General features: G+C 37.5%; 1 protein-coding gene across 1 annotated transcript in view; it reads right to left on the bottom strand.

The window, feature by feature from the left end:
* Window positions 1-14,153, bottom strand: part of prickle3 (prickle homolog 3) — a 42,308-nt gene that overhangs the window by 26,400 nt on the left and 1,755 nt on the right. The window contains exon 2 of the mRNA XM_055168186.2: window positions 7,513-7,595. Coding sequence (XP_055024161.2) covers window positions 7,513-7,595 — 83 coding nt within the window. The remainder of the gene's footprint in view (window positions 1-7,512; window positions 7,596-14,153) is intronic.

The following is a 14,153-nucleotide window of genomic DNA, read 5'->3' as shown; positions in this document are numbered from 1 at the left end:
GTTATAACTTTATTCTGTTTTTAATACTGCAGTGCATACCAAATTTTTGGTTATATATAGCAAAAGAGAGACTGATAAATACTTATTTATGGTCACTATGCAAATGCAAAACAACAAATCTGATAGTGACAGTAGGGCTTTTCACACTATGCTTAACCCTGGGTTATCTTTGCTTTAAACCCTACTTTAAACCCTGGGTTATCTTTTGAAAATATGTCAGTGTTGATGTTTTCTGACTGTTGCGGTAATCAGATTTTTTAGGACTAATTTTTAAAATTATGTTACAAAAAGTGTTAAATGATAAGTAAAAGTTTTTAAATTAATGTTCCCATTTACTCCAGACTTTGTTTTTCAATGTCTGGTGGGAAAAAAAAGTAAATTTAAGCAATTTTTACATTCTCATGCTTGACATTTTTAAAACCAAGTTTTCGTGAGAATCACCCGAACAGTGTGAAACGTGAAACCGATAACCCAGGATTTCGTTAACCTGGAGTTTAGAATAACCCAGGGTTAACAATTTCAGGTGTGAAAAACCCTATTGTGGCCTAAGACTTTTACACGGTACTGTATATTTCAAGAAATGTATGCCTTGTGGTTAAATTGTACTTATTTACCCAAGTAAATGATCTTCGCAGTTGTTGTTAGTGGGTCATAGGTCAATGAAACCATGGAGGATGTAGTATGTTTGGAATGTATGCATACTGCATCTTCACATACTATACACAAAACATAATTTTAAGAGTCAATAGGTATCTATTGCAGTAAGTACTCTCACAGTATAATTTCAGACTCTGAGTGTTAAAATGTCCAGTCCTTAAACATTTAAAAACTCTCTTGAATGTGAATAATAGAGAGATACGGTTTCGAGAGCAGATGGACACTTTCTGCTACAAGAGTCGCGATGGCAGCATTAGTGGTTGATAAATGGCTGCTTGGGTTTCCATGGGTAATTAAACGACCATCCATCCAGGCTCTCAGCACAACCACAACATCTTCATTTGTACTACAAGATTCCAAATTTAGTTTATGTTTTAGGAATTTTTCAGTTTTTTGTAATGATTCAGTCCTGCCAATTGCCTTGGGGAGTAAAACTGTAAGAAGGTTACATGTTGAGACTATAAACAATACAACATAATAAAATGCATCATTTATCCAAACATACAATGAAAAGAGGGTAAAAGTTGTGTGAGGAAACTTTCACTAAAGAGCCAAACTAAACAACTCATTTACTTTTAATCCGTTCATTCAAACAAACAAAACAAACCAGACACTGCTGTCTGTCACAGCTCCTCTCTTTAAAATGCAAATATAAAGTGCTCAAGCACATATTGGCACACGTCCTTGTGTCAAACACAAATGCACTTCCAAACACACTATGCACTTCCTGTGGGCATAGCAAGTCTTTCTTTCAAATAGACTGAAGGAGAAAGGGAAAGAAAGATGAAAACAAGAGGCCCAGACACGGCAAAAAGCGGGATAAGTGTCAGACTTTGATGGGTCTATTTCTGAACCCTGGCAGCAGCTGTAGCAGAAGGACTTGAAAGGACTAATCTTATTAGTCTGACAGACTGGATTAAGAAACAGAACCAGGGGTCCCGACGGGTGGACATGAGGGGAGAGAGTCCTGGTAGAAGAAAAAGAGGCAAAATGGGGCGAATGGGGCAAAAGTACTGTAAAAAACAGAAACGTTTTTCCTAATCAAATTTACTCACACAGGAATAAAACAACTAATAACGCTGTATTATGCGTGCCTGACTAGTGTTGGGCGATATGCGCCATTTTGAGATTGTCCTATCACCAGCCTGATATTTTTGGGGGGCGGGACAAAGGTTTACTCATTTATTAATTCGTTCATTTATCTAATTTATGACTTGATTAGTGAACAAAAACCTCTCCAGTGCAAGGAAATGTTCAAGGTCTGAATCACACGCATTACAAGTTCAGGTGATAGAACGAGTCCATGCTGTGCGCATTCAGGGTCTAGGTGCGTGCGAGAAGGATTGTGATTAGGGGTGTAACGGTACGCAAAAATCACGGTTCGGTGCGTACCTAGGTTTTGAAGACACGGTTCGGTTCATTTTCGGTACAGTAAGGGGGGAAATGCAAACATTAAACTGCTGGTTGTTTATTACTATAAACTTTTTTTAACAATTTGTTTACACTTTTTTTAAACACTTTTTATTAAAATATAATAAATAAAAAATATATAAAATAAAATAAAGAATAATAAATAAAATACTGCTGCAAAGTTCTCCGCTAAATAACAAACTTTTTTACATTATTTTATAACAGTAGGTAAATCTTTTCTTAACCTTCTCTTAAACTTTTTCTACTAAAACCTTGCACTAAACAAATTACTAACAAATTCAATCCCTGAATACATTTATGACCTATACGCCTACATTTTTGCCACCAAAAAATGTTTATGTTTTGATTTATTTTGGATTTTTTTCAGTCACAGTATTAAATTGGTTATGTGCCATCTCTGTATAAAAATAATATTACTGCTCTATGTGTAACTGCATAGCAAGTAACATGATGATATACTTATTATACACTCATATTAAGATGAGTGAGTGGCATACACAGCCATCTTTTATCTTTTGCACGTTTCTCCTAATCTTTGCTTGATTTGAAAATGTAAGCTGTGACTTAAACTAACGGACCCCTCCGCAGATGAGTAACAGCTGAGTAAACCCGGGTTACAGCTCTTCTCCGTCCCGACCAGCTGATCGCATTGTGACAATGATATGATTGATGTGAGGTGCAGATGAAAAATCTGATCACGCATATTGTACATTGAATAAGCAGTGTTGTAAAAGTTGTGTTTTTGCCATTCATTTATTAGCTTTGAGGTAACTCGTAGAAATACTTAAAATTAAGTTAACTTATGTTTTTTCAAACCAGTTTTACAAAGACAGATTAAGAGAACATAAGTTGTGCAGACACGTGCGCCCACGAGATAGACACGGAAAGTGAAAGTATACCCCGCTACCTTTCACTTTACATTCTTCGCGGGTCACATGTGCCTTTCCATATGGATCACGGATCAACAGCAATTCGTCACTTTACTTTCAAAAGTGCATCTGAATCGTTACGGAAGGTGCTGTATCGATGCGCACGTCAACAGGCGTCCATGACGATGTATCGTCGTAACGATATTTTGAACACAACACTAATGGTAATAATAAGAACCATCGCCAATAACCATCGCCAGCTATCGTCACAAAACCCTGCTGTTGGCAATGTGTCTGATGATCGTCGATACACGATACTATCGTTGATACACGGTACTCTCCTCCATCGGCACAACCCTATGCCAGACCAGTAGATGGCGATATTACTTTGTAAAGAAACATATGACATGTTGTAAAATACGCACAAATTGCCATGAGATAGCATTGCGCATCTGCACAATTTTGTAGTTTACACAAAAGAAACAAGGTGTCGTTTTCAAAAATGTGCACTTTGAAACCCATTTTCAAAAGTTTGTCTTTTCAGAACAGCCAAAAGCATAGACACTAGGGATGGGCACGAGTACTCAATTGCTCGAGTACTCAAACGTGGCATCGTGGTTTATTTATTTATTTATTTTTTGTGGTTATGGCAGCATTTGGATGTCTGGTTAGCATTACAAGCGCCTGTTGTAGTAAAGACTGGGTGCATGTTTGACATTGTTTTAAGCTCTGCAGACTGGCGTATGACATCAGTAACGCTACCATGCATGATTCAAAAACAAACAGATAAAGGCTGTGCACCCGTGCCGCGGAAGCCCACCGATCCACGCAATGCTGTGAAGCCGAACACACCTCAGATCACTGGTCACTATGGTTTAAAAGGATGCCGTGATTTTGGGATTCACTTCGGTAGGACGAAAATACAGTCAGACAGACGCAGTTTGTATTTATTAACCCTTTAGTTTCACTTCATCACGCAGCTTTTCTTGTTAGAGGTTTCTGTTAAAACATTTAAATCATTAATAATCTAGTATGTGTTCATTTTTCTGTCATAGTTTCTTCAAAATTAAGTTTTAGCTGAGTGTTTTTAATAAAAATATTTTCATTTTCATCATGACATATACGCCCCGCCCCCAGTTAATCGATTACTCGTTTTTCAGACCTATGGATTAATCGAAATGAAAAAATTACATAAATGCACATCCCTAATAGAAACTGTTCAGGTTTAGGTTGGCCGCTACAACAAAAAGTGAATTAACCATGAATAACATGCGAGATAAACAATAACGTCACTTTCATTAATGCATTTCATTTAACTTTCAAAATTGAAGCTTTTGGAGAATCACAAAGGTGTGGTATAACAACGCAGACTGCCAGATTAAAGCAATGCTGTTTTGTTGCTACTGGATTAGTATGGCAGTATATGAATAGCCACTGATCTGTGGTGCAGAAGATTAGATTTGGAATGACGCTGATGTATGACTCTGGATAGAAATGTAGGCGTGAGATTGAATAGAGCAGAAAGGAGATTTATGCTCTGTTAACACACATACACGCAAACAATAGGAAGCTAAGAAGATCTGCAGTCAAAAGCTAGTGCTGACCCGCCAAATGAAAGTGAGAAAAACACACACACATATAGGATTACCTAGCTGTCTTAGACATCACAAGCTTCTGGTGTTTTTTATTTATGGCTGGTGACTAACCCTAACTCAAAAAGCAGCCCGAACTGTTCCTGTAGCTCAGCTGGTACAGCATTCAGGAATCGTGAAATTAGCATTTTAATTGAAACTGACTGATAAGACTATGAATATTTCTAGTCGTTCGACTCATGCGACAAATTGCAATACCACTCGTGGCCTACATACTTCATACTCCTGTACGTGCAATTCAAAAATCCGGCAGTGCACATCCAGTAAGCCTGGATTCTTTTTTATTATTATTATTTTTTGGGCCATATTTTCCTTTTATTGATAGACAGTAGTCTGAGAGACGACAGGAAAGTAGAGGGTGGAGAGAGGGGTATGGGATCAACAAAGGGCCTCGAGCCGGGATTCGAACTTGGGTCGCCGGAAGTGCGTTTGCAACATAAGTCGGAGCGCTGCCCCCTACAACATCAGCTCCTGACAAGCCTGGATTACAAGCCTTCTGATTACGAATATTGCGTCATGTACACGGTAACCAGACCCTTGTGTACACACAAAAAATAAACTATACTTCGGCCTATATTCACAATACAGCGCAGCTAATTATACCCAATTACTTACATATGTCTTTTTTGGGACTAGAGGTCGCTAATATTTCATGCATTCTGACTCCTTTTCACAGTTAAAGATTCTTTGGAGATATGAAGGATGTAATACTACTCTGTAGGTACTCAAGATTAACATGAGATGAGTTGTAGTCTTCACCTTCAAAGTCAATAGCAATTGATCTGACAGGTCTTACAGAGGGGAAAATAAGTATTTGACACATCAGCATTTCTATAAGGGGATTATTATAAGGGGCTATTGACACAAAATATCCACCAGATGTAGCCATCAAGCCAAATATTCAATTCATACAAAGAAATCAGAACATTTAAGTATACAAGTTGAGTCATAATAAATAAAGTGAAATGACACAGGGAATAAGTATTGAACACATGAAGAGAACAAGGTGCAAAATGGCATAGAAAGCCAGATCACCACCTGAAATCTGTCAGTATTGAGAGAGAAACCCTGCCCCCTATCAGTACTATTTGATATCAGCTGCTTCCCCTTACTGATAAAAATACTTATTTTCCCTGCTTTATAACCAACTTAGCTGGACGTTGTCATACTCAATTCTAGTCAGAATTTGAGTCTGATACCGCTCCATTGGGCTATGATTATGAGGCGTTTCTCAACCGAAAAATGCCTCTGCACTCAATTGGATAGACCTATGACCAATCAGAGCAACGGAGTGTGTGGTGTATGTTGAAATGACGTCTTTTGCAGCCTGACCGAACTGCTAGTTATTTCGCTACAATGACACTAACATTGTGGTTATACTAAGTCCAAGTTAGCGAACATACATCAACACCCACTATGTTTACAACATTTCATCCACAACGATACCCTTTACGTTTGCTTGAAAAATATCGGAGCCTAGCATGTCCCTCCACTTATTCAGCAGCCACATTATATCCATCTCGTCGTGCACGCCGAGTTGCATCGCCGTGATACGGATTTCAGTTGCTTCTTTAACTTTGTCCTCCATAAGTGCGACCAACTTTTGCCGAATCCCATAGAAAGGACGGCAAAAACATCTTTCCGATCAACAAATGCCTTGCTTGGGTTTCTCTGTTCCTCTTTTAAAATCAATGCTCTGTCGATATCTTTTACAACAGACTCAATGTCAGAATCCACACATCTGAATTCTACAGCGGCAGCCATTTCGTTGTAAACAGATTCAATACACGCGCTCTTTGGTGACGTGGTTGATTACGTTCAGTGTTTCCCATACATTGATTTATTTGTGGTGGCCCACCACAGAATCAACACTGGCCCCCACAAATAGAATTTTCATGATTCCCATTTACATTTTTATTTCACTATTTAAAACAGCTTAATTCGGCTTAAAATATAATTTGATATATAATACAGATCAAATACAGATACAGATCAAAGAGTAGAAGTGAAACATTTCAGGTGCCAACACTAGATCAAACGCAAACACGACATGATGACGTCACATATATGCTAATTAGCGGGTGACGTCATCACCACCACAGTCTCCTCAAAATCCTGTGGAAAACACTGACGTTACTGTTGATCATCTGTCTATCCTCGTATAAAGCCCTCCCTGACAATTTGATTGGTTTGACCAGCTTTGGGTCTAGCATAGTAGCTCCTCAACGAAGAAACCCCAGACCGGTCTTCCCGTCTTTTAAAATGTTGTTGGCGGGGCTAAGATCGGCTGGCACCCAGGCTATAACCAACTAATCAGAAACAACAAATCTCCAAATGATTTATCTGATAATTTTCACCAAATTTCAGATCATATTGCCTGCCTTATAAGTAGAAGACAGAATGGTCAAAATGTAAAAAAACACAAATTGACCTGGACAGGCGGATGACCCCTGTTGTCTTATCTAATGGCATCTGCAAGTGTTACAATGTAGTGTGGTCAGTGTAAACACCGACTCTCTCTTATCTGCTATGGAAATATGATTATACATCTCAGGTTTCACAACACTAATCCAGGTCTTCTCTAAAGCATGTGCGTACCTCACAGGCTGCTGTTCTCTATCTGTCCTCCATCCTTCACTTTATCTCAATCTAATTACAAAACAACCGCTAAATGTCTACAATAACACTAAATGTGTTATGTCTGAGGATGTTATGTTTCCGTCTGCACATAACAGACTTAGTACAAATGTCCTTCAAAAGTAAGCCAACGGTCGGAGCTGAGACTGTTTATGTACATGCTTTGACACACTGAGCTGTGGTGCTCATACAGGTGATACTGCTCAATAAAAGGACCAAACAATACAATGCAAGGAAATTAGTGGAAATGTGTATGAAGATCTTACCTCCATCCGTGCATACGGAAACCAGGACATTGTTCTCCACAGCGCATACAGGGCTGACCTCTGTCCGGATCTTCATCCTCTAACTAAGACAGAGAAAGAAAAGTTACATTTTAAATATTCAAATAACAAAATAAACCACTTCTATAGGTAGGCATGGGTCGGTCACAGGTTTCAAGATATACCGAGGTTTTAAACAGTGAAGGTTTTAATACCACTAAAATGTTCTGTTATACCATCTCCAAGGTTTGAGCTGTGTTTATACAAAATTCATTAAATCATTAAGTCATGTGATTGATTTGATGTTTACTTTTAATATACATTACAAAAATATTATATATTTTTTGAGAGCATATTATAATAATATTAAGGCTATAGGTGGACAATGCAATGATCAAAATGGCGGGTTTGGCAACAGAACTCCCGCCTTACAGTTAAATCAACATATCATCATTGGATAAAGATTGGGAAAAGACTGACGATTCTCTGGGGGTAAAATGGCTGTGAAACAGCTCAATTTGAGCTTAAAAAACAAGTTATGCTAAAGTTAATATCAGATTTAATTGTTGGTCAGAAATATGTTGTTTAACTGTGATTTTAGAGATATCTGTCTTTTCCCAGTTAAGTAGATAAGATTTTAGTCTGGCACGACTCGTGAATAACTCGTGCAATAAATTGATATATATCCAGACAGAAAATATCTATGTTAGGTTATGTAATTGTTCACCATTTTTGCATTCACTATCATTTTATTGACCCTACGATGTATCAAGAAAAATACTTTACAAATTAACTCTTTCCCCGCCATTGGCGAGTTAAAGGGACACTCCACTTTGTTTAAAAATGAGCTCAAACATTTGAGTTTTACCATTTTGGAATCCATTCAGTCGATCTCCGGGTCTGGCGCTACCACTTTTAGCATAGCTTAGCATAATCCATTGAATCTGATTAGACCATTAGCATCAAGCTTAAAATGATTAAAAAGTTTCGATATTCTTCCAATGATATTACGCAGCACCCGAATAGTCCCCTTGGTAACTTTCAATAGCAGAGGACTATTTTCAGGCGCTGTGTAATATCATTGCGCCTGCTGCAGCCATATTACAGCAGCAAAGTCCTTGATTATTACGCCAGAATGAGAGTATAGTTCCTAGCCATATCTGCCTAGAAAATCACAACTTTTAATTTTCCGTTAGTCTTAGTACACAATATACAGAAGAGTCAATTATTAAATAGGAAAAATATCAAAACTCTTTGGTTATTTTTAAGCTTGAGGCTAATGGTCTAATCAGTTTCAATGGATTATGCCAGTGGTTTTCAAACTGGGGGCCCCCAGGGGGGCCGCTAGATGGTGCCTGGGGGGCCCCAGTTTTATGACATTTTATGAAATACATTAATTTATCATAAATTCTGTGTAATTAAACCTAAAAAAAATAAGGCTACTAACCAAAAGCACTACTTTTTTGTATAATTTAATGTTTTTTTATTAAAATGTTTAGAACAGTTTTTTTGGTCACAAATTTTCTTTGGGGGGCCGTGAAGGAATGCACCGTACACAAGGGGGGCCGCACGCTGAAAAAGTTTGCGAACCACTGGATTATGCTAAGCTATGCTAAAAGTGGTAGCGCCAGACCCGGAGATCAGCTGAATGGATTCCAAAAAGGTAAAAATCAAATGTTTAACTCTAGGAGGGTAAAAAATGAGCATATTTTCAAAAAAAGTGGTGTGTCCCTTTAAGAGAAAAAGCTTCCCTGCCAATGACGAGTTTATGGCAATCCATATTTCCGCTATTATCCACTGTGTGGGACTCTTACAAAACTTATAAAACACTAAAGCATCCACTGATCCAAAAAGAATAAAAAGTCTGTGTATGTTTTGATCTTCGTTCTGAATCTGATCTCTAACAAAAGTCCTTTACAAAAATGCAATAACTCAGCTTTTTGCTCAAAATTTGGTATTTGTAAGGTGATAAAAAGAGAACAAATAAAGATAGGATGAAACGTTTTTTTTTTTTTTTTGAAAGCAGATGGTCTGATTTATTCATTGTATTTTTATATATTTAAAGAAGAACATTTTTTGGAAGGCATTAAACGTCAAAGCCAATGTTTTACCAACTGAGCTACAAGAACACAAGTTGAGCTACGGTTCAGGCTAAAAGCACAAGTATGTTTGTTGAAGCATTTTGCCCAATAAATAAGCACCTTATTGGGCACCACCTCCCTTCTCAAAAGACACATGACAATGTTCCAGGTTGACTCACGACGCCCTGGTGACAACTTAATATATTGTCAGATTTGTTTTTGGCATTCAGTTTTCTTGTTGCAGGCATGTGACTTGTTGGTATCTGTATTGTCACATTCCAAAGTAGATACACTGCTTTTAAAGTTCTGCACTAAATTCTTTCAAAAATATAGACTATAATTTGTATTGCACATCTCTGTGTTCTTCAGTAAGCTAATTAAAGCATCTGTTTATGACTCTATGCTAGGCTTAGTTTCGCCTCAAGGTCTTTTACTGTTTGTGGGAACAAAACTCAGAACTTGTTCTTCTAAACCTACAAGTGACGTGCTAAAGTGTTTGAAATCTCTGACATGCCTGACTTTATATCTATAAAACAGTCATAAAATTAAAACACCCAGACTGCTCTCCAACACAGGCTGAGATGTACAGGGGATATTGTGTGAAAGTGTCAAACTTTTTTTTACAACAAAACATTGATCATGAGTCTCAGCATGCATGCTTCTGAACTCTTAAAACATTTATTTAATGGACTAAAACCCTTCCTAATGTATTAGAAACACAATGCTATATCAAGGTCAATTAATGCTTATATCGACAAAAGAAGCTTTTTTGAAAGCATGAACATTAACATTAGCATGGAAATACAAATTGTGTGCCCAGTAAGCCCACTCAGGACTAAAGACAGCTACTTGTCGCCAGGAATGAGAGAACTATGGAAACACACGTGCTTAAACAAACACTGCCTGTAAGATCAGTGAACTCTAACACTTCACTGAACCAAGACCAAAGCACTGCTATTCACAACGTGTGTGTGTGTGTGTGTGTGTGTGTGTGTGTGTGTGTGTGTGTGTGTGTGTGTGTGTGTGTGTGTGTGTGTGTGTGTGTGTGTGTGTGTGCTCTATGTCGTCTTGTGCATGCACAGAGAAAGAAGCACATCCCCAAATTAAATTCTGGCATACATTTTTTGTGGTTTTACACGGGTAAACCTGTAATGCAGGTTAAAAGGTGTACAAGTACTTTGATTTGGTGTATTATGTACTCCCAGGTGAAAAAGAAGTAGACTTCCATAGTGCACTTAAAGTGCTCTATTTACACACACTTTTTTTTACTAAACATTCTTCTTTAGTTGTTTATAAGATAATCTAAAGAACATCCAAGTGTACTTACTATTTTGAAACACCAATATGAATGAAAATGTGCTAAAAATGTACTTGAAAATATATATTTAGGTACCACTTGTAGTAAACAGTTGGGTTCAAGTTTAATACAAAGCGTTACCTAATTAATTTTTTTAATACAGAGATAGCTGTTCAAAGCACATTTAGTTCATATTCATGTCGTCTCAAAAGTGATAAGTACACTTAAATAATAATAAAAACATCTTAAGAAGAACTAAAGAAGACATTTTAGTATATTAAGTGGAAAATTTGTGCGTGAAATTAGAGCACTTTAAGTACATTTTGGAAGTGTACTACTTTTCACCTGGGCTACGCAAATAAAAAAAAGCCTGTCTCATATAACGTATATAAAAGGTACCAATCAATGCAAGTTTACATGAAATACTATGATATATTTTATGTTGGGGGGGTTGCATTTGCAGGATAAAGGAATCAGTAGTAGAATAGTATGACTGTCACATAAAAAGTCAAGGCCTTTTAACACAGAGATTACGGAAAATACACTCAGGGTTCCCACACCTTAGTTAACTTTAAACTCAAGGACCTTTCAAGGAGTTTCCAGGTCCAACACCCTCAATTTTAAGGACTAAATGTGGGGACACATTTCAAGTGAGAGCAAAGTTACATCGTGTTACCTTTTAAGATACATTGTTACAGTTCCCTTTCGAGGGAACTTGCGCTGCAAAGTGACACTTTGGGGGCGCCTCCAGGGGTAAGTCTGAATGTGTATATCAAATTCAACCAATGGTGAGGCTTAACGACAAAGACAGGGTGACGCGGGAGCCAGCAAGTATATCGCTATCTGAAATATTGCCAAAGACGGCATTACAGGGACGCGGGAAGTAGGGCTGGGTAAAAATATCGATTCATCAATGCATTGCAATTATTTGTTTCTCAATTCAATATCGATTTATCAAATCCTATGAATCGATTCAGAGAGAGAGAGAGAGAGAATAAAGGTCTGACATCAGGTACCCAGGTCAGGGAAGCTATCAGTCCTTCCAGAAAAACGCGGAGTTTTTTTGTGATTGTTGCGGGCAAAAATCCTCGATTTTGCGGCACGTTTTCTTAAAAAATGCGATGGAATATGCGGGATATTTATGCAATTTATGCGATGGAATTGCGTGAATTTGCGAAAAATTGTGGAACTTGCAAAAGCTGCAATGATGTTCACGTCACATAATCACGTCACTTCATAACGTTTCCATGGCAATAGAGGACACGGCTGCGCTTTTGGGAAGTAAATGCAAAACTTTTCAACTTTCTGCTAATATATATGTGACTTTTTGCTACGAAAATGCGGAGATTATGAAATCATGCAAGCCCCGCATATTTTGTGCGCGGAAATATGTAATTAATGCGGCAAAAGTGCGTCGTATTTGGAAAAAATGCAGCCCCGCATAAATATGCGGACTTTGGCTGATTATGCAATATATCGCGCGATCGCACAATCGACAATATAAGACAATAAACGTGTCAAAAGTATGACATGGCACTCATCTCATTATATGCTCATTTAAACTAGATATATAGTTTAATAAAATAATGTATGTTAACAGCAATACATCAATTACAACCTTACTATAGTGATTGTATTTACAAGCTGCTGACCACCTTCAAAAGTGCATAACTCACATGTAAAATCATTAAATAATTCCATAAATGTTTCTTACTTTAAAAAAAGCTTTTTATTTTATTAACTTTTTGTAAAGATGTTCCTACAATTAAATACAACTAGTTTGAGATTTATATTCCTTGTCGTTTTTGAACTATACTAAAATCCTCCACCTCTCCCCGCTGTAAAAAAAAGTAACTTTTACTGTGAGTAAAGTTAAAATGATTTTACTTTTACTTGAGTAGATTTTTAGACCAGTAACTTTACTTTTACTTGAGTACAATATTTTAGTACTTTTTCCACCTCTGAACATTAGTAATACTACACACATTATTTAAAAATATACTCAGGTACTTAATTGCTTGTGTATTTACTTATTATTGAATTGATATCGAAGGAAGTAAATCAATATTGAAGCGAATCGAAATCGAATCGAAATGTAAAATTCCTAACAATACCCAGCCCTAGCAGGAAGTATGGCAAAGGAGACGCAGTGTCTCATTCCCTTCTCAGGGAACAACAGTTACATACGTAACCCGAGACATTTTCATGTGTCAAACACAACTATGCAAAAAAAGCATTTTGGTATGAATCAACATTCGCATACAAAAGATATAAACATTTAAAGCGAACAGTTTAGAACGTGTGCTTAAAAAGTCTAGAATATTTATGATATTATCATAAACTACACAAGGAATAATATGGCTATTTTTCCAGAAAACTTCTTGCATAATAAAGATTCAAGCACTTTCAATTACCTGTATCTAAATTTTCAAAAACTTCCCAGGGCCTTGAATATTTTTCCCCAGATTCACAAACTTTCAAGGATTTCAAGGACCCGTGGGAACCCAATGCATCCTGGATTTGTCCGGGATCATTTGATTTTTCGTTCACTCCCACTGCCAATGATTTTCCAGAATCTGTGCGTACATTCACAAACATACCGTTAAGATCCCGTAAAGACACGTGGCATAAAAAGTCCGGCACCTGGTAGTTTTTCCCACATCGTCTTAAGTTTGCTAATAACCTGTGATTTCTCTCTCGAGAAACCACGTGTGTGCACTTTAGTTTATGACCAGATCATAAGGATCACGTGATTTGCTGGTCTGTCATACTGGTGAATGATCTCAATTTCAGCGTGGATAGTGATGAGCTCCCAGATCTCTGCTTCAGTCCAGTTTGCCAATATTTCTCGTTGTGAATGTTGATCTGCGTTTTAATCCCTGTGCCAAAGAGCTGAACTATAACTTTTTGTTTGTGATGATACGCATGTCCTCACTATGCCATTGTTTCTGCCTTTTGTTCACACAGGACATTTTTCCGTAAATGTTATGCCAATGTTACTAGGTCCTCTTTACGGGAGCGATCCCAGATTATTTCCAGGAAGTGTTTGTGTTCACACAGAAGACTCTCTGCAAATTTAACAGAAATTTTCTGGAATCAAAGTGCTGTGTGAATGGGGTATTGGAAACGTAGTGTTGTTGACGGTAACAAAGTACTTAAAGCAGGGATGCACCAGGTCCGGCATAAATCAGAACAGGCTTTTGCTTATAATGCGCAATCGGCAACCGGCCAGTTCAGATTTATGGCCGGTCAACCGGTGCATCCCT

The sequence above is a fragment of the Misgurnus anguillicaudatus genome, chromosome 5 (genome assembly GCF_027580225.2).
Source record: "Misgurnus anguillicaudatus chromosome 5, ASM2758022v2, whole genome shotgun sequence".
NCBI lineage: Eukaryota > Metazoa > Chordata > Actinopteri > Cypriniformes > Cobitidae > Misgurnus > Misgurnus anguillicaudatus.
Note: the sequence above shows the minus strand (reverse complement) of the source record. Positions and strands in the feature narration are given on the sequence as shown.